The sequence below is a fragment of the Gymnoscopelus microlampas genome (assembly GCF_963454915.1).
Source record: "Gymnoscopelus microlampas genome assembly, chromosome: 1".
NCBI classification, from domain to species: Eukaryota; Metazoa; Chordata; class Actinopteri; order Myctophiformes; family Myctophidae; genus Gymnoscopelus; species Gymnoscopelus microlampas.
The window spans coordinates 25973664-25988464 of record NC_139962.1 but is presented as its reverse complement, the minus strand read 5'-3'; the positions used below and the strand labels follow the sequence as shown (position 1 = coordinate 25988464).

At 40.4% G+C, this 14801-nt stretch overlaps 1 protein-coding gene across 1 annotated transcript in view; it reads left to right on the top strand.

Annotated features, from left to right (window-relative positions):
• Positions 1–14383, top strand: part of mettl15 (methyltransferase 15, mitochondrial 12S rRNA N4-cytidine) — a 91319-nt gene extending 76936 nt beyond the window's left edge. The window contains exons 5-6 of the mRNA XM_084052406.1: positions 6992–7170; positions 13027–14383. Of these exons, the coding sequence (XP_083908532.1) occupies positions 6992–7170; positions 13027–13463 (616 nt within the window). The 3' untranslated portion in view covers positions 13464–14383. The remainder of the gene's footprint in view (positions 1–6991; positions 7171–13026) is intronic.
• The last annotated feature ends 418 nt before the right edge of the window (positions 14384–14801 follow it).

The following is a 14801-nucleotide window of genomic DNA, read 5'->3' as shown; positions in this document are numbered from 1 at the left end:
ACGGTGGTAAACAGGCTCTCTTTCTCTCGCTCGCTCTCTCGCTCTCTCTCTCTCTCTCTCACGCACTCTCTTGGGGTCGCGTGCACTGAGGATGGTCCTAAATGGCTTGCCTTTTAGGTCCACAAGACTGTATTTAGCATGAGCAATTCATTTATATGGTTAAGATTAAGTGCAGTGATTTCCAACCCTGGTTTCTTGGTACTCGTGTTATACAGTACTACTGGTTTTCTATCGTATCAGGAAAGTTGTTGCATTCACCTGGCATGCCAGGTATAAACATAGACTGTTAAGAAATAAGGACAAAGGGACCGTGACCGTCGCCCATTGCTTTCTACCAGTGGTGGAAAAAGTACTCACATATTTTACTTAAGTAAAAGTATCAATACTGCAATGTAAAGATACTCTGTTACAAGTAAAAGTCCGGAATTAAAAATGTACTTGAGTAAAAGTACAAAAGCATTGTAATCAAAATGTACTTAAAGTACCAAAAGTAGAAAGTACTCATTATGAAGAATGTCCCGTCTCGCAAGTTTTCAAATGTATAAAATGTATTAAAAGATCTTTTGAAAATACCAGATCGGACTTCCGGTAATGCAGGGCGAGGAGTAGACGCGTCCTTTCTCTGCTCCCCCGCTTTATATCTCTACCTATTAGAACCCCACTACCTTCCTCATAAATGGTATGACTGTGTATTAAAAAGAGTTTACGATTCAGTTTTTACATCAAAGTATGATCACTAGAGCTTCCACTCATGCCAAAAAAGACATTGTTTTAACTCATTCCCTGCCTAGAACAACTAAAACGACTTCTGTCCCATAGCCATGCCTGCCTAGAACGACTAAAACGACTTTTAAAAAAAATTAAACTTTTTTTTTTTTTTTTTTTTACATTTTTTTTTTTTTATTTTGACCCAAAGACCAAGGAGATATGATTCTTCGAAGATCTAGACTCCCATTCACTTCCTTGTTAACTTTAAACTTAAAAATTCTGTATCTCAGCTCCTGAGTACTTTTTTTTTTCAATGAAAAATCTTGGCAGTGGGCAAACGCGGCCAGAAATAATTCTGGCAGTGAAAATGAGTTAATGGAAGCCGGTACCGCCGCTAGCGACATCAACATGGAGGCGCTGACTAGCCTACTAGAAGACCACAGGACGGCTCTTTCGACTGAATTTAAATCAAGCATCACATCGCTGGAGTCTAAAATTGATCTTATACATGCCACTATAACTGACCACGACCAGCGCATTACTTCATTGGAGTCTAACGCGGACTCAGTCAGTGACCGCATAGTCTCCTTGGAGACGGCCTGCGCGGAGCTAGCTGCTAGCAACGCCAAGCTTCGTGCCAAGGCCTCGGACCTCGAGTCAAGGGGTCGCCGCTGGAATGCACGTATAATCGGCCTTAAAGAATCAGTCGAAGGTCCTCATCCTACCACCTTTTTCTCTACCTTCCTGTTCGAACTTCCGGGGAACGAGGTTTTGCCTATACCACCCGAGCTGGATTTAGCACACAGGACGCTGATGGCTAAACCGGGTGCTAACGAGAAACCAAGGCACGTTATTGTTCGTTTCCACAACCTCCAGATCAAGGAAAAAGTCATCCGGGAGTCGCGCAAGCGGAGAGACCTGCAGTACGAGGGTAAGAAAATAGCAGATCTACAAGCTCACAATGCATCGCATCGCAACGCATTGTGAGCTTGTAGATCTGCTATTTTCAATTGGCCGAAATGTATATAGGGCTGAAGTGGGTTTTGTAATAATACAGAATTTGCAAAGTAACTAGTAACTAAAGTTTTCAAATAATTGTGGTGGAGTGAAAGTATAATATTTGCCTCTGAGATGTAGTGAAGTAGAAGTGAAAGTACAGAAAATTGGAAATACTCCAGTAATGTAAAAATACCTCAAAAGTGTACTTAAGTACAGAAATTAAGTAAATGTACTTTTGTTACTTTACACCACTGCTTTCTACAGATCTGTTTTGAAGCCTCTGGTTCAGCGACAAATGCCTGTCAGTGCAACCTGGAAACAGTGTGCTATTCGTTTAAAGGGGAGCGAGGGGTGGGTCTTCGCTCAGTAGAACCCAATCACAAGCCCCAAAAGCATACCCTGCTTTATCATCAATTTTGAAATGAATGGGACCATAATCTACCCAATCGCATATCATGCTGTGTGAAAGAAGCCGAGAGAGAAACCTTATTGACTTCCACCTGGACCTCTGGACTCTAGACTGCTTAGCGGTTCCACTGGACTGAACACGGTTGGCTTAGAGACAGGCATCATAGACCGACACAATCGAGACTGGTGTCATGAACGGACTCGGATAGATGGACGTCATGTACACCATAGGCGTAGATGTTGTGGATGTCCATATAGGGAGACGATTGATTTGTCATGGCATAATCATGATGACCCAAGTGGACATATGGCTAAATGCATATAATAGTGTGCATTCTTGAGTTTTTCAATACACATGTTCATGCACTGTACACCATTAGGTACTATAATTTGCCAAACATTCTGAACATCCATGCTTACGTATAATCATTGATATGAAGAAGAATGCTTTATAACAATACAAACACATTATGGAGCATCTTATCCTGACTTATGCGGTAAGTATTGCATAGTTGTCTCCGCCAGGCCGTAAGGCTTGGCGAGAGAGTATGTTTTACCCTCCGTCCGTGTGTCCGTCCGTGTGTCCGTGTGTTACCACCAAATCTCCGGCACCGTTGGCCCGGTCGCTGCGAAACTGTGCACACACACTCCCTGGATGCCAATTCAGAACCTCTGCCTCAAATTTTTCACATGGGCCTGTTATAGCGCCACCAGGAGGCCGATTTGTGCAAAACCCATTTTTTTCACATTATTCCTACAGTTTTTAACCAAACGTCATGCAAATCGGTACACAGTATCTCTATAGTCATGTGATCAACCCTGATCTGTCCGATTTCCCATATTCCATCCTTATTGGTTAAGGTTGCCATCCAAAGTTTGCAGGATTGGTCCGTTTTGAACAAACTGCCTCAAACCATGAACGCAGCGTGCGATTTCCGTGAAATTTCACACGCACATTCCCACTAGGCCAAGGAAGAAATGCCACCCTTTTCACATTGGCCTGTTATAGCGCCACCAGCAGGTCTAATTTAGCAAAACACATTTTTGGAACAAAATGCTTCAAATCATGAATGCAGTGTCCGATTGCCGTGAACGACCTAAGAATAAATGGCACCCTTTTCACATTGGCCTATTATAGCGCCACCAGGAGGCCACAATAACGTATCTGACCTGGCGGAGACCTGTGCTCCGAGGAGCACTTTATCTAGTTTATTATAATTTTCATTGTTGTAATAACTCCAATGGCCACTTACAGTATAGTGACTTATAATCACACTAAAATGCATTATAACTGTGATTAAAACGCATAATACAATTATTATGTATTAAAGCTCTATTATTATGATATTTGACCTTATATTTGACCTTATAAGTCATTATGCTTATATTATACTGTAGACTGATGATAGGTTCTTGTTTTACCTATGATCCTAGATGACTATTTCAATGCATTTGAATTTGATGTATTACCTTGTGTTTTCCTGTAAGTCTACTAAATGCCTAAAGTGTAAATAAAGGCTTTATGTGTTATGATTGCATTACGAGTACTTATGAGTGCTTATCTATCTATACTGTAATTGTGTGTGTGCGTGTGCGTGTGTGCGTGTGCGTGTGCGTGTGCGTGTGTGTGTGCGTTCGTGCGTGCGTGCGCGCGCCTCGGCACAAGATTTGGCCCTGGCATAACTCGGACTTGTCTCAAACTTGCCATGTGTGTCTCATAACCCTGAGGTGTGCAGAGCCGATAAAACCCGATTTCCAGGTTCATATCCACCTAGTGTAGCAAACAGCACAACACACTCACAACTTCTGTCAGAATCCAAGTGCTGCTGTAGAAAACAATACACTAGGAAAGTAGAGATCAAGACTTTAAGGCAATAACCTCTGCCAACAGACTCTTCAAAGAGGCCTCTTATGAGTTACTAATGCTTCCCTGTGACCTCTACACACATACTACACCCACCTCAACAAGCCCTGCTAGTAAAGGTGTGACAACACAAATCCCCTGCCAGACAAGGGCCATCACCTGGACAAATATAATCCTACTTAATAACTTTCAGAAGCTTCTACAAAAGGTCTCAGTGGAACAACTGCAACAGCACTTCAGCAAATTTAAACATGCCATCAAACTTGAACACAATCTGCAACATCCTGAGGCCGGTCCTAAGTGATTAAATGGTCTTTAACTGAAATGATATGACCACAGCCTTTTCTTTTATGATACTTTTCTTCATAGATGAGGTATTCATGTTGCCATTTATGCTTGGATGTGTGAAGTTTAAAAGGCAAATGATGAATGAGTTACAGCACCACTACCCTTTTCACAGCCAGGACCCCCCCACCCCTCCCACATATTCAAGTTTATTACTGTACCTATAAACATGACAAGTCTCTTTATCCATTTTTCTTCACAGCATTTTTGCAGTATATCAAAGTTCAGATGTGACTATTTGCTAAATAACTCAGTGGCAGGAAGGATCATTTGGGGAAATTGCTCCTTCTACAGAGCTTATAGATTGATATTGTTTTTTTTCCCCAGAATTGTGAGATGTCAATATGAAGAAAAATATCAGTTTTTTGTTTACCCTATAATTGTCCTGTCTGTCCAGCTTTTTTGTTCACTTCCAGCGTTATTGTGAAAACGTAATAATGTGTGGTTGCAATTATATGCTCCTTCTGTCAATTGCAACAAAAAGAAAAAAAGTCAAGCAGGAAAATGTATCCCCATCACTTAATGCATGCACATTACAAGGACTATTACTCTCCTCCCATCAATCTTTCCATTCTAGAGGATGTTGATACTGATTTGACATGAGCTTTTCAAATAAACAGAGATTGTTCCACTATTCCTAGACGGACAGTTTGATTGTTACATAGGCGAGTAATCAGATTTAGTAAGCAAATGTTCAAGTCTTTACTCTCAAAAATGAATGTGTACTTTACGGTTTCATTTTGTAATGTACTTGGAATATAGGATAATACATTGAAAGCAGTTATTGTTTACCAATTTTACAGTAAACTAGATAAAGTGCTCCTCGGAGCACAGGTCTCCGCCAGGTCAGATACGTTATTGTGGCCTCCTGGTGGCGCTATAATAGGCCAATGTGAAAAGGGTGCCATTTATTCTTAGGTCGTTCACGGCAATCGGACACTGCATTCATGATTTGAGGCATTTTGTTCCAAAAATGTGTTTTGCTAAATTAGACCTGCTGGTGGCGCTATAACAGGCCAATGTGAAAAGGGTGGCATTTCTTCCTCAGCCTAGTGGGAATGTGCGTGTGAAATTTCACGGAATTCGCACGCTGCGTTCATGGTTTGAGGCAGTTTGTTCAAAACGGACCAATCCTGCAAACTTTGGATGGCAACCTTAACCAATAAGGATGGAATATGGGAAATCGGACAGATCAGGGTTGATCACATGACTATAGAGATACTGTGTACCGATTTGCATGACGTTTGGTTAAAAACTGTAGGAATAATGTGAAAAAATGGGTTTTGCACAAATCGGCCTCCTGGTGGCGCTATAACAGGCCCATGTGAAAAATTTGAGGCAGAGGTTCTGAATTGGCATCCAGGGAGTGTGTGTGCACAGTTTCGCAGCGACCGGGCCAACGGTGCCGGAGATTTGGTGGTAACACACGGACACACGGACACACGGACGGACGGACACACGGACGGAGGGTAAAACATACTCTCTCGCCATGCCTTACGGCCTGGCGGAGACAATTATTCAGTACATCACTTGACACTATTATGCATAGTACCATCAAAAGATTCAGAAGCACCATCACCAAACTCCAGCTTCCATATTCTGGGGGGGGGAATATTTGGTGTAGACTGAAAAGAATCGGTCCAAGTACAGAGCCAACTCAGGTCCAGTTTACTAACTTAACCACTTAACCCCAGCATCAACATTCTGGGGGGAACATTAGCCAAAAGTAGCAGATCTAAAAGCTCACAACTTGTTGCAATGCAAGGTGCTGTGAGCTTGTAGGCTGTTTTTGGCAAAGAGATTTGAATTAGAGCCAACTCAAGTCCAGTTTAAGTCTATAGGGTCGTTAAAACGTCAAACTACCATGAGATGTTTATGTTAAGAATATATCTCCATAAATTGACTTGTGCAAGTAGCTGTTATGAAACTGTTGTTGAGGTGTTAATGAATGTGTTAAACCTCAGTTCATTAACGTCACGGCCCCCCGACACATCCTGGAAAACATTGAAAACATGAAAAAAACTAAATAATTATTCAGGTTTCCAGTCATTGGAAATGAGAAACTAGTTCAAAATGTCCTGAGGTTCTGGAGGTTAGGCCTGTCACAATTATTATGTACTCACAATTATTGCGTTATTATTACGTACTGTAAGCAATTATTTGAGATAATCTCAAATATCTTGCATAATTGTCATAATCGTTTCCATGTTGAAAAATGTTCATACATTTTCAAAGGTTTTCCAAAAATAGCGTAAATAGCAGATCTAAAAGCTCACATGTGCCACGATGCAACGCGTTGTGAGCTTGAAGATCCAGTCATTTCTTAAATATATAAGTTATTTGTCGTCTGCCCTGTGCAAGTTTTGTTTACAAAGCCTAAAAGGCAAACAGAAATGTAATTTTTTTGTATTCATTGTTCCAATGTTCAATGCCGAAAACACAAATCGTTAATCACAATTATTTGTATGACAATTAATCGTCAAGTAATTGTGACAGGCCTAACTATGGCGTGGGCTACCTTTTCTTTCCTTAACCACACTCAAATCATTCCTTCCCACAGCTCTCCACCATATAGGTTTTCAGCTGTATCTGAAATGTGTCAGGATTCGCTGCTGTCAGCAAGGGTGTGACGTCAAGCTGCTTAATTGGTCTCTTCTTTGTGCGTAGGTACCCCGACATGCCCTGCGCCGCTGACGTTGTGAATGCCTTAGATCAACAGGCTCTTGCATCCATCCTCACTGCATACGGAGAGGAAAGACATGCCAGGAAAATAGCCTTAGCCATTGTCGAGGCACGTAGTGTCTACCCCATCACCCGGACACAGCAGCTGGCTAGCGTGGTGGCAGGTAGCTAGCTACTATACTCGTTAATTCCCTAAAGCATTCTTGAGGCTGTAAAGGAAAAAAGAAAAACGGGGAGTCAAGTTATTAAGGCGGTCTCCCTGATGGGACCTGTTTGTCCTCCGAAAATCACAACAGATTGTGATCTGAACTATCATCCGCTTTTCCTGGATATGTTTTGGGTGCCTGTCCCCCACAGCTTCTTATGAGGTTACAATTAAGAGAGAGAGAGAGAGAGAGAGAGAGAGAGAGAGAGAGAGAGAGAGAGAGAGAGCGAGAGAGAGAGATTGAAATGGGGTGCGGCTCATGCACTGACAACAACCTGAATATCATTCATACAATGACCCTTGTTCTCTCCTTCACTCCCCCCCTTCCCATTTGCCTCTTTTGATATTGTTGCTGACAGTCGGACAGAAACTTTGTATCTCCATATTTAATCTTTTTATGTTTTCCTTAAATGATATCCCTATTATATTTGGTCGTATGACAGTGTCACCCATAATGGTATACCCAAAATAGGCTGCTTTTCTTTTTTTTTCCAACGATATGTTTCCCACCCTACGTCATTTCATGCCGCTCTCTAGCACCCTCCCTCTCTCTCTCTCTCTCTCTCTCTCTCTCTCTCTCTCTCTCTGCCGCTCTCTCACAAATGCATACTTGCACACCCTAACACAAGTACAAGCACTTATTTATATAGAGGCACACACACATTATTCGTTCATGCATAAGGCTAGGGTGACATTTTATGTCTTGGTGGATCATTTTCTCAAGGCGTTCCTTCAGATTTGAGCCGGAATGAGAGTGAGCTGTCCTTTCAATAGTTATTGCACATAGTGTGTGCGTCACACAGGGAGAACAGGTGTGAGCGAGGGCAGTTGTTTGATCTCTTTTGAAGAGCATAGCGAGTCACCACCAATGTTTATTCCAATCAATCCATGAGGTCCTGACTCGTGTAAGTCCCAGGGGGTCTGTGCTCAGCTGCTTGTGACACTATATATTGCTGAGAAAAAAATGCTATGGACATAGAGAAGGAAGGTTGGGGGGGGGGTTGTATAAGAGGAATCATTTTTTGGGTTATTGTTTGGAGGTATTGTCTGTATGCTGTTATCTGTAATGTAGTAAAATTAAGCTATTGCTCAAAATTGCCACAGTCTTCTTTTAAGTGACAATGTACAGTATGTTTTATTGCAGAATGCATAGCACTGTGTTCCTTTCACGATCATTTCCCATGAATTGGCTTCACATTTGAATATTTGGCAGTGATAGCATACGTTTATTTTAGCCAATAATGTTTTTCTCTCAATGTAGTCGTTATGCCAATTAATCCTCCCCACACATTGCTGTCTTTTGCTACTGCTCACCTGCCATTTAGGAGGATGTAGCACCTCAGTTCTACACCCCCGTTCAGCAACCCCCGCAATAGTCGTGAACGCAGTGACAAAGATTACATAGACACCGTGAGTAGGCCAAGGAAGACACTCCATCCCAAATGTTTCAAATCGGCCTCATGGTGGCACTATATCTGATTGCTTTACCTTTTGGCCTATAACACTTGAGCCAGGGGTCATACAATACAAATGTATTTTTCCTGGATTCGTTGGATCATGATGCAACGCGCCATATACTGTAGGCTACATTTTCTGCCATTCAGCATTTTCTTCAAAACATAATTTTTTTGCCACTACACATGACTCCAGAGCTAATGTGTAGTAGGAAAAAGAATGTTTTGAAGAAAATGCTAAATGGCATTTTAAACATAAAACATTTTTGCATTCCAAAGTTTGCAGGGGCCTATTTTACAAAATAGGCCCCTATATGATCATGAACGCATCATCCGATTGATGAGACGCATTGTGAGCTTGTACATCTGCTATTGTTGCTATTTTTCTGACCCTGTTGCATCTCGCTCCTGACGAAAAAAAAAAAAAAACTGTAAAACTAATACAAACTTTTCATAAAATGTAAACTTAACTATATTAGCAAACCCGCTTAGAAACTCTTTAGAAACTAATCTGAATTAAACTGAAATTTAAAACCAAAAGTCAAACGAAATAAAAAAGAAAAACTAATAAAAATGCTAAACTATAATAACATTGGAGACCAGTTGCCTTTCACAATGCTGAATGTTGCATCTCATCTTTCAGATGTCTTAAAAGTTTTGATATACATGTAGCTTGCAGTCGAGCTACTCTACACCAGTGATTTAGTGTGATAATGTGGACCAGAGGAGGGTGCATTTACCCTTGCCCTGTGATCTACAGTACAGTAGGCTGATTAAAACCTACTTATACTCTTCATGAGGGTACCCAAAATGCATAGGCCTGGGGGTTTGGGTTTGGATTCTGACTATTAATTGAAGCACTGTTTGTGTAAAAAAAAGGCATCTGAACACTTGCTACATTATTTTAAAGGGATGTTTAGTCTTATCCTTACCGATGCAAAACGAGTCTAACGTTGCAATCGCAAAGTACCTGTGAAGCTTGTAAAAAAAAAAATAAGAATAGCGAATAGTCGAAAAGCCTTGCTACCGGCACCCTAGAACCTGTTCTTCTTACACCTGACACAACCAAATCATAGTGGTGTGAACTGAGTTGACTGACATTGTAAAAAAAAAGAAAAAGTTTAAATTATTATTAGAGACAATTGCCTTTAATAATAGTGCAAGAATCCCTTCCTGTAGTGCAATAATTGCTCTAAGGAAGGCCAATGAATCACCAAAATCAATAGGTTTCATCCTGCAATCCACCCATTAGATTGTGAAATGTAGAATCTTATGTGAAAGTGGAAAATCTGGCCTAGAGGCCATGGGGTCATCAGTATCACTAGCATTAATTGCCTGGGGTGCATGAAGGGGTCCTGCAAATTCCATGGCAATCCAGGCAGTAGTCTTTTTGGGACCAAAGTGTTGAACGGAAGGACCATATCAAGTTCAAGTTTATTATGTCCCAAACTGGGAAATGTTACAGCAGATGATAGGAAACTCCAAGACACAGTAAACATACATACACAAGACATAACATAGACTTAGACATGATCACAAGATCCAGATAATAATAGCTACTAATAGCTACCTCCTCCTGCTTCCATTATTGATGGCACAAATGGAAGTAGGTACAAATGAGAATTTGTACCTATTGTTTTTAGCTGCAGGGGTCTTTAACCTTTGGCCGGAAGGCAAGAATTCACAGGAGAGGAAGCAAGGCTGAGCAAGAGGAAGAGACAGAGAAAACAACGCTCTTTTCGCCCCGCCGAGTCAGTATATGCCCTAATGTCTCCATGGAGCTGTAGTGCAATAACATCTTTTTTTTTTAAATAAATTAAAAACCTGTGTTTTTCTAGACTTACGCTTCAGTAATGAGCTGACAATTAAGCAGCATCCAGTTATCATGAAACATGCATACGGTGCCTTGCTAGTACAAAAACAGATGGTATTACATTTGCAATTTTTTGTTTCTATTATAGCTTCCATATATATTACTTCAATGTCTACCCCTCCCCCGTCATTGCTGCTTGGGTTTACAATAATGCCTAATGAGCTTTCTTCCAAGCCTTTATTTGGTCCCAAAGTACGGGGTGGAGGCTGGAGGTGTTGATGACAGCTGTCTAGGGACAGTCCCCCTCCCTCACCCCTTCTGTACATTTGCTCCTTTCTATAGAACAGCTGATGCTTCCATTATTAAATGTTACCTACTTACGTTACTTTTCTTATTTTACAGTGAGATGAAAATGATCTCACTGTTGTAGACTTAGCTTTGCAGGACATTTTTGTTCCCACCAAGTACAGTAGATGGAACATTTTTTATTCTAAAATGATCAAGACTTCCTAGCTCTGAAATTTAGTAGACAAGAGAACATCTGGCTCGGTTGTTTTACTGGATGAAATAATTGTCAACCATTTTCTTATTAACAGTTATAGGCCTATGTGTGATCAATGTTTGATGACTATTCTAATAAATGATTGGCAGATGTTATACTAAACAGCCATTGAATAAGAATATTAGTTGTGGAAGAACATGTTCACTTCCCCAACATTTCATAAAAGTTGAGCTGGAACTGCTGCTTTAAACCATCTCTCTTAAGAAACTTAAGATGTAGCCGCCGCAATAGGTTAGTCTTGTGAATGTAGTCGTTTATCCGATCTAAAGGAATCACATAGTTTATTTTTCTTCTTGTTAATCACCCCTATTCCCTTGTCTTCTCATCTGTGTACCTTTCTACCTCCTTTTCCTTCTCTTCTCTCCTTTTACCCTGCCATCTTTCCCTGGCTCTGTCTGTGGGACCTTTGAAAGATAAATTAGAGAGAGAAAGAGAGAGAGAGAGGGAGAGAGCACGACTTGGCGAGGCTAGACTAGGGCTGGTCCTTGCTGTGCAGGCATTGTATTGATTGCCGGGTGAGTCACACTAAGAGCTGTTGAGCGCAGGAGGAGAGAAATGCCACACCACTCACTTTCCCCTTTTCATTTAAATGCTGTGTCTTACTATCCATCTTTTTATCTAATTGTTTTTTTATTCTCTCATATTGTCTTCCCTTCCTTCACCCCCTGCCTATTTCACTCATACTTTATCTTTCTTCATCTGTGTGTATTTACGTATTTTGTTCACTAATACACATATGGCAGTGATTTTAAAACTGTGTCCAAGACCACAGGGCAAGTCAAAATCTCAAGGTGCACCTGTATTCATTGTTGTGCAAAATAACCTCTATTGCAAGTGTTATCACTCGCATTTACTAATGTCAAATAAAACGTTTAACCACTTACATCCTATTTTATACTTTTCAAAAAGAGCGAAAATATGGATGTACAAGCACAGTGCGTCACAATGTGTTTTGAGCTTGTAGATCTGCAATTTTTTCCACACCAGTCCACTGACTGTCAGTGCACATTCAGCTTGACTGTCTCATTGGGCTATAGGATCTAAACAAAGCCGGGCAGGCACTTGTGCACAACAGAAAATGTGCTTGTGTTTTAATGATGCAAAAAGTATTGGCCCAAACTAAGGGTAATGCTTTACACAGTTTATCAAGAGGAGTTCCCCCGAACTCTTTGAACTTCCGAGGGGATGGCCAGCAGACACTAGAAGCTAAAAAGCAAACGTAATCAATTCCAGTACCACAAGGCAATGCTATAACCCACTTGTACAACAGTAGGCTACTTCAGCGGGTGGCTCATCAGACCTGGCATGCTATCGTTACCAATTTGGATTTCATGGAAAGTAGAATGGAGGTTCATTCACTTCCCATTTGTATTAGAAAAGGTTTACTGTATTCAATCACTGAGCATGACAGATTATGTGATATATTTCAATTATGCATATTTTATAATCTAATATGATTATAATAGTTATTACAGGTTACAAAGTGATTATTATTATATTAGTCTATGTGTAAGAAGTTGTTGTTAAAGGTAGGGTAAGTGATTTTCTTTGGTTAAAATAAGTGTTAAATAGCTCTATATTCTGATAGTACTCATTGCTATAGAGCGTGTGTTCAGTAAAAGGAGTCTCCTTGTCTCTCCAGCTCTTTATAAAACAGAAAATGCATTTTTGTTTCAGTTTAATTTACAATTTTATCCAATCAGGATAGAGAACTCAATCAGGATATAGATTAAACAAGTGAAATTGGAAGTGATGACACTAAGAAATGATCAGGCAAAATTGGAACTGGAACACTATAAAAAATGAAGCTTAAAAATGGGTACTTTCTCCTGATTGGCTGAGATTTTGACACCTACTGGAAAATGTATTATCTGTTTATTAAAGTGCTGGAGAGACGGGAGACTCCTGTTACTGAACAAACACACTATAGCAATGATTACTATCAGAATATAGTGCTTTAACCTTTTTCTTTCTCTCTCTCTCCAGGATCATTTCCTGCCACCGCATTGTACGCCCGCAAAGACCAACTTCAGCGACCCTCACATGTGGCCACTAAGACTTTCCAGGCTCTACGTATATTTGTTAACAATGAGCTGAATGAACTTCATGCTGGTCTGCGTGCTGCCCAGCAAATTCTGCGGCCTGGAGGCCGCCTTTGTGTGCTTACTTTCCATTCACTAGAAGACAGACTGGTCAAACGCTTCCTTCAGGGTGACGATGACTTGTCAACTTTCCTTCAGCAGCGCTTCCGCCAGAGGGAGCAAAGAGCAGGGGTGGAAGGGATGGAGAACAAAGACGATGGAGGGAGGGACAATATGCACTGGGTTTCCGTACAAAAAGGAGTTGTCACTCCACAGACGGAAGAAGTAGCAGAGAACCCTCGAGGACGCTCTGCCAAACTCAGGACAGCACTAAGGCGCTGATTACACTGCAATCAAAAGTATTGTTTTTTGTTGTTGTTGTTTTTTTTTTCAAAAGAGACAAAACAATGCAAATGTTATAACATACAGTACATACATTGCTGTGTTAAACATAAACGTAAGGCTTTTGTTTTTTCTTGCCAAGTTTCACTCTTAAAGGTGGTGTAACGAATTTGTTTTGTTTTGTTAAAACAAAGTAATTGTTTTTGTTAACCACTTAAACCCCAGTATCAGTATTGTGGGGAAGACAAGCTCACTACGCGATGCAGCGCGTCTCTCCCTCTACAGACAATACATTTTCAGGTGGGTCACCATTAATTTAATCCAGTCAGGAGAGAGAACCCATTCATCAGCTTGAATTTTATAGTGTTCCAATTTCAGTTTTGTCTGCTCTTTTTTGTTTTTGTTTCATCACTTCCAATTTCACTTGCTTTATCCTGTATCCTGTGTGAGATGTCTCTCCTGATAGGATGATTGGTATCCTGACCTGAAAACATATTTTCTGTTTAGCCTAAAGAGCTGGAGAGACGGGGAGACCCCTGTTACTGAACAAACACTCTATAGACTGCTATCATAGTCAATAGAGCTATGGTATTTAACACTTACTTTAACAAAACAAATAATATCAGTTATGGTACCTTTAATCGTTTTTATTGATGCACTGCCAATGAATGTTTTCTCAGTGGATGACAAGTTGAAAAAAGAAAAACAATTTATTTTTTTAGGGAAAGTCTCATTGAAAGAAACAACTGCATTGAAGATAGTATATTCAAGCAATGGTTTTGTACTATAAAGATTGCTTTATGCCATTCACCACTTTAAGATGTTTTTTCCAGTTAACCTATTGTATGAATAAATGTAAGAAGTTTTTTTTCCAGTTAACCTTTTGTATGAATAAATGTCATTATAGGCAACAAGTTGTACTACTGATGCCTGTAGTTCCCCTGTATGTTCTTTGATTTGTAGCTGCATTTGGGGGCGGCCGTAGCTGAATGGGTAGAGAGGTTTTAATCCCGGCCCCGGCAATGTGTCAATTTGTCCCTGAGCAAGACACTTAATCCCTAACTCAACGTTTTATTGTACTTTTTTAGTCCACTACAATTATTGGAAAACGCAGTTACTAGTAACTTTGCAGATTTTTATTCTTAATACAAAAGCCCTGTTCTGTACTTCAGCTATTTGAGAATAGCCAATCTGCAAGCTCGCAACCCTTCGCAGCTTGTACATAATGCTATTTTCGAAAAAATCAAATAATAATTTTGAAATGTCTTCAAAAGAATGTGGGTAGGAGTACTTTTACTTTTGGTACTTTAAGTCAATTTTGAGGCCAATTCTTTTGTA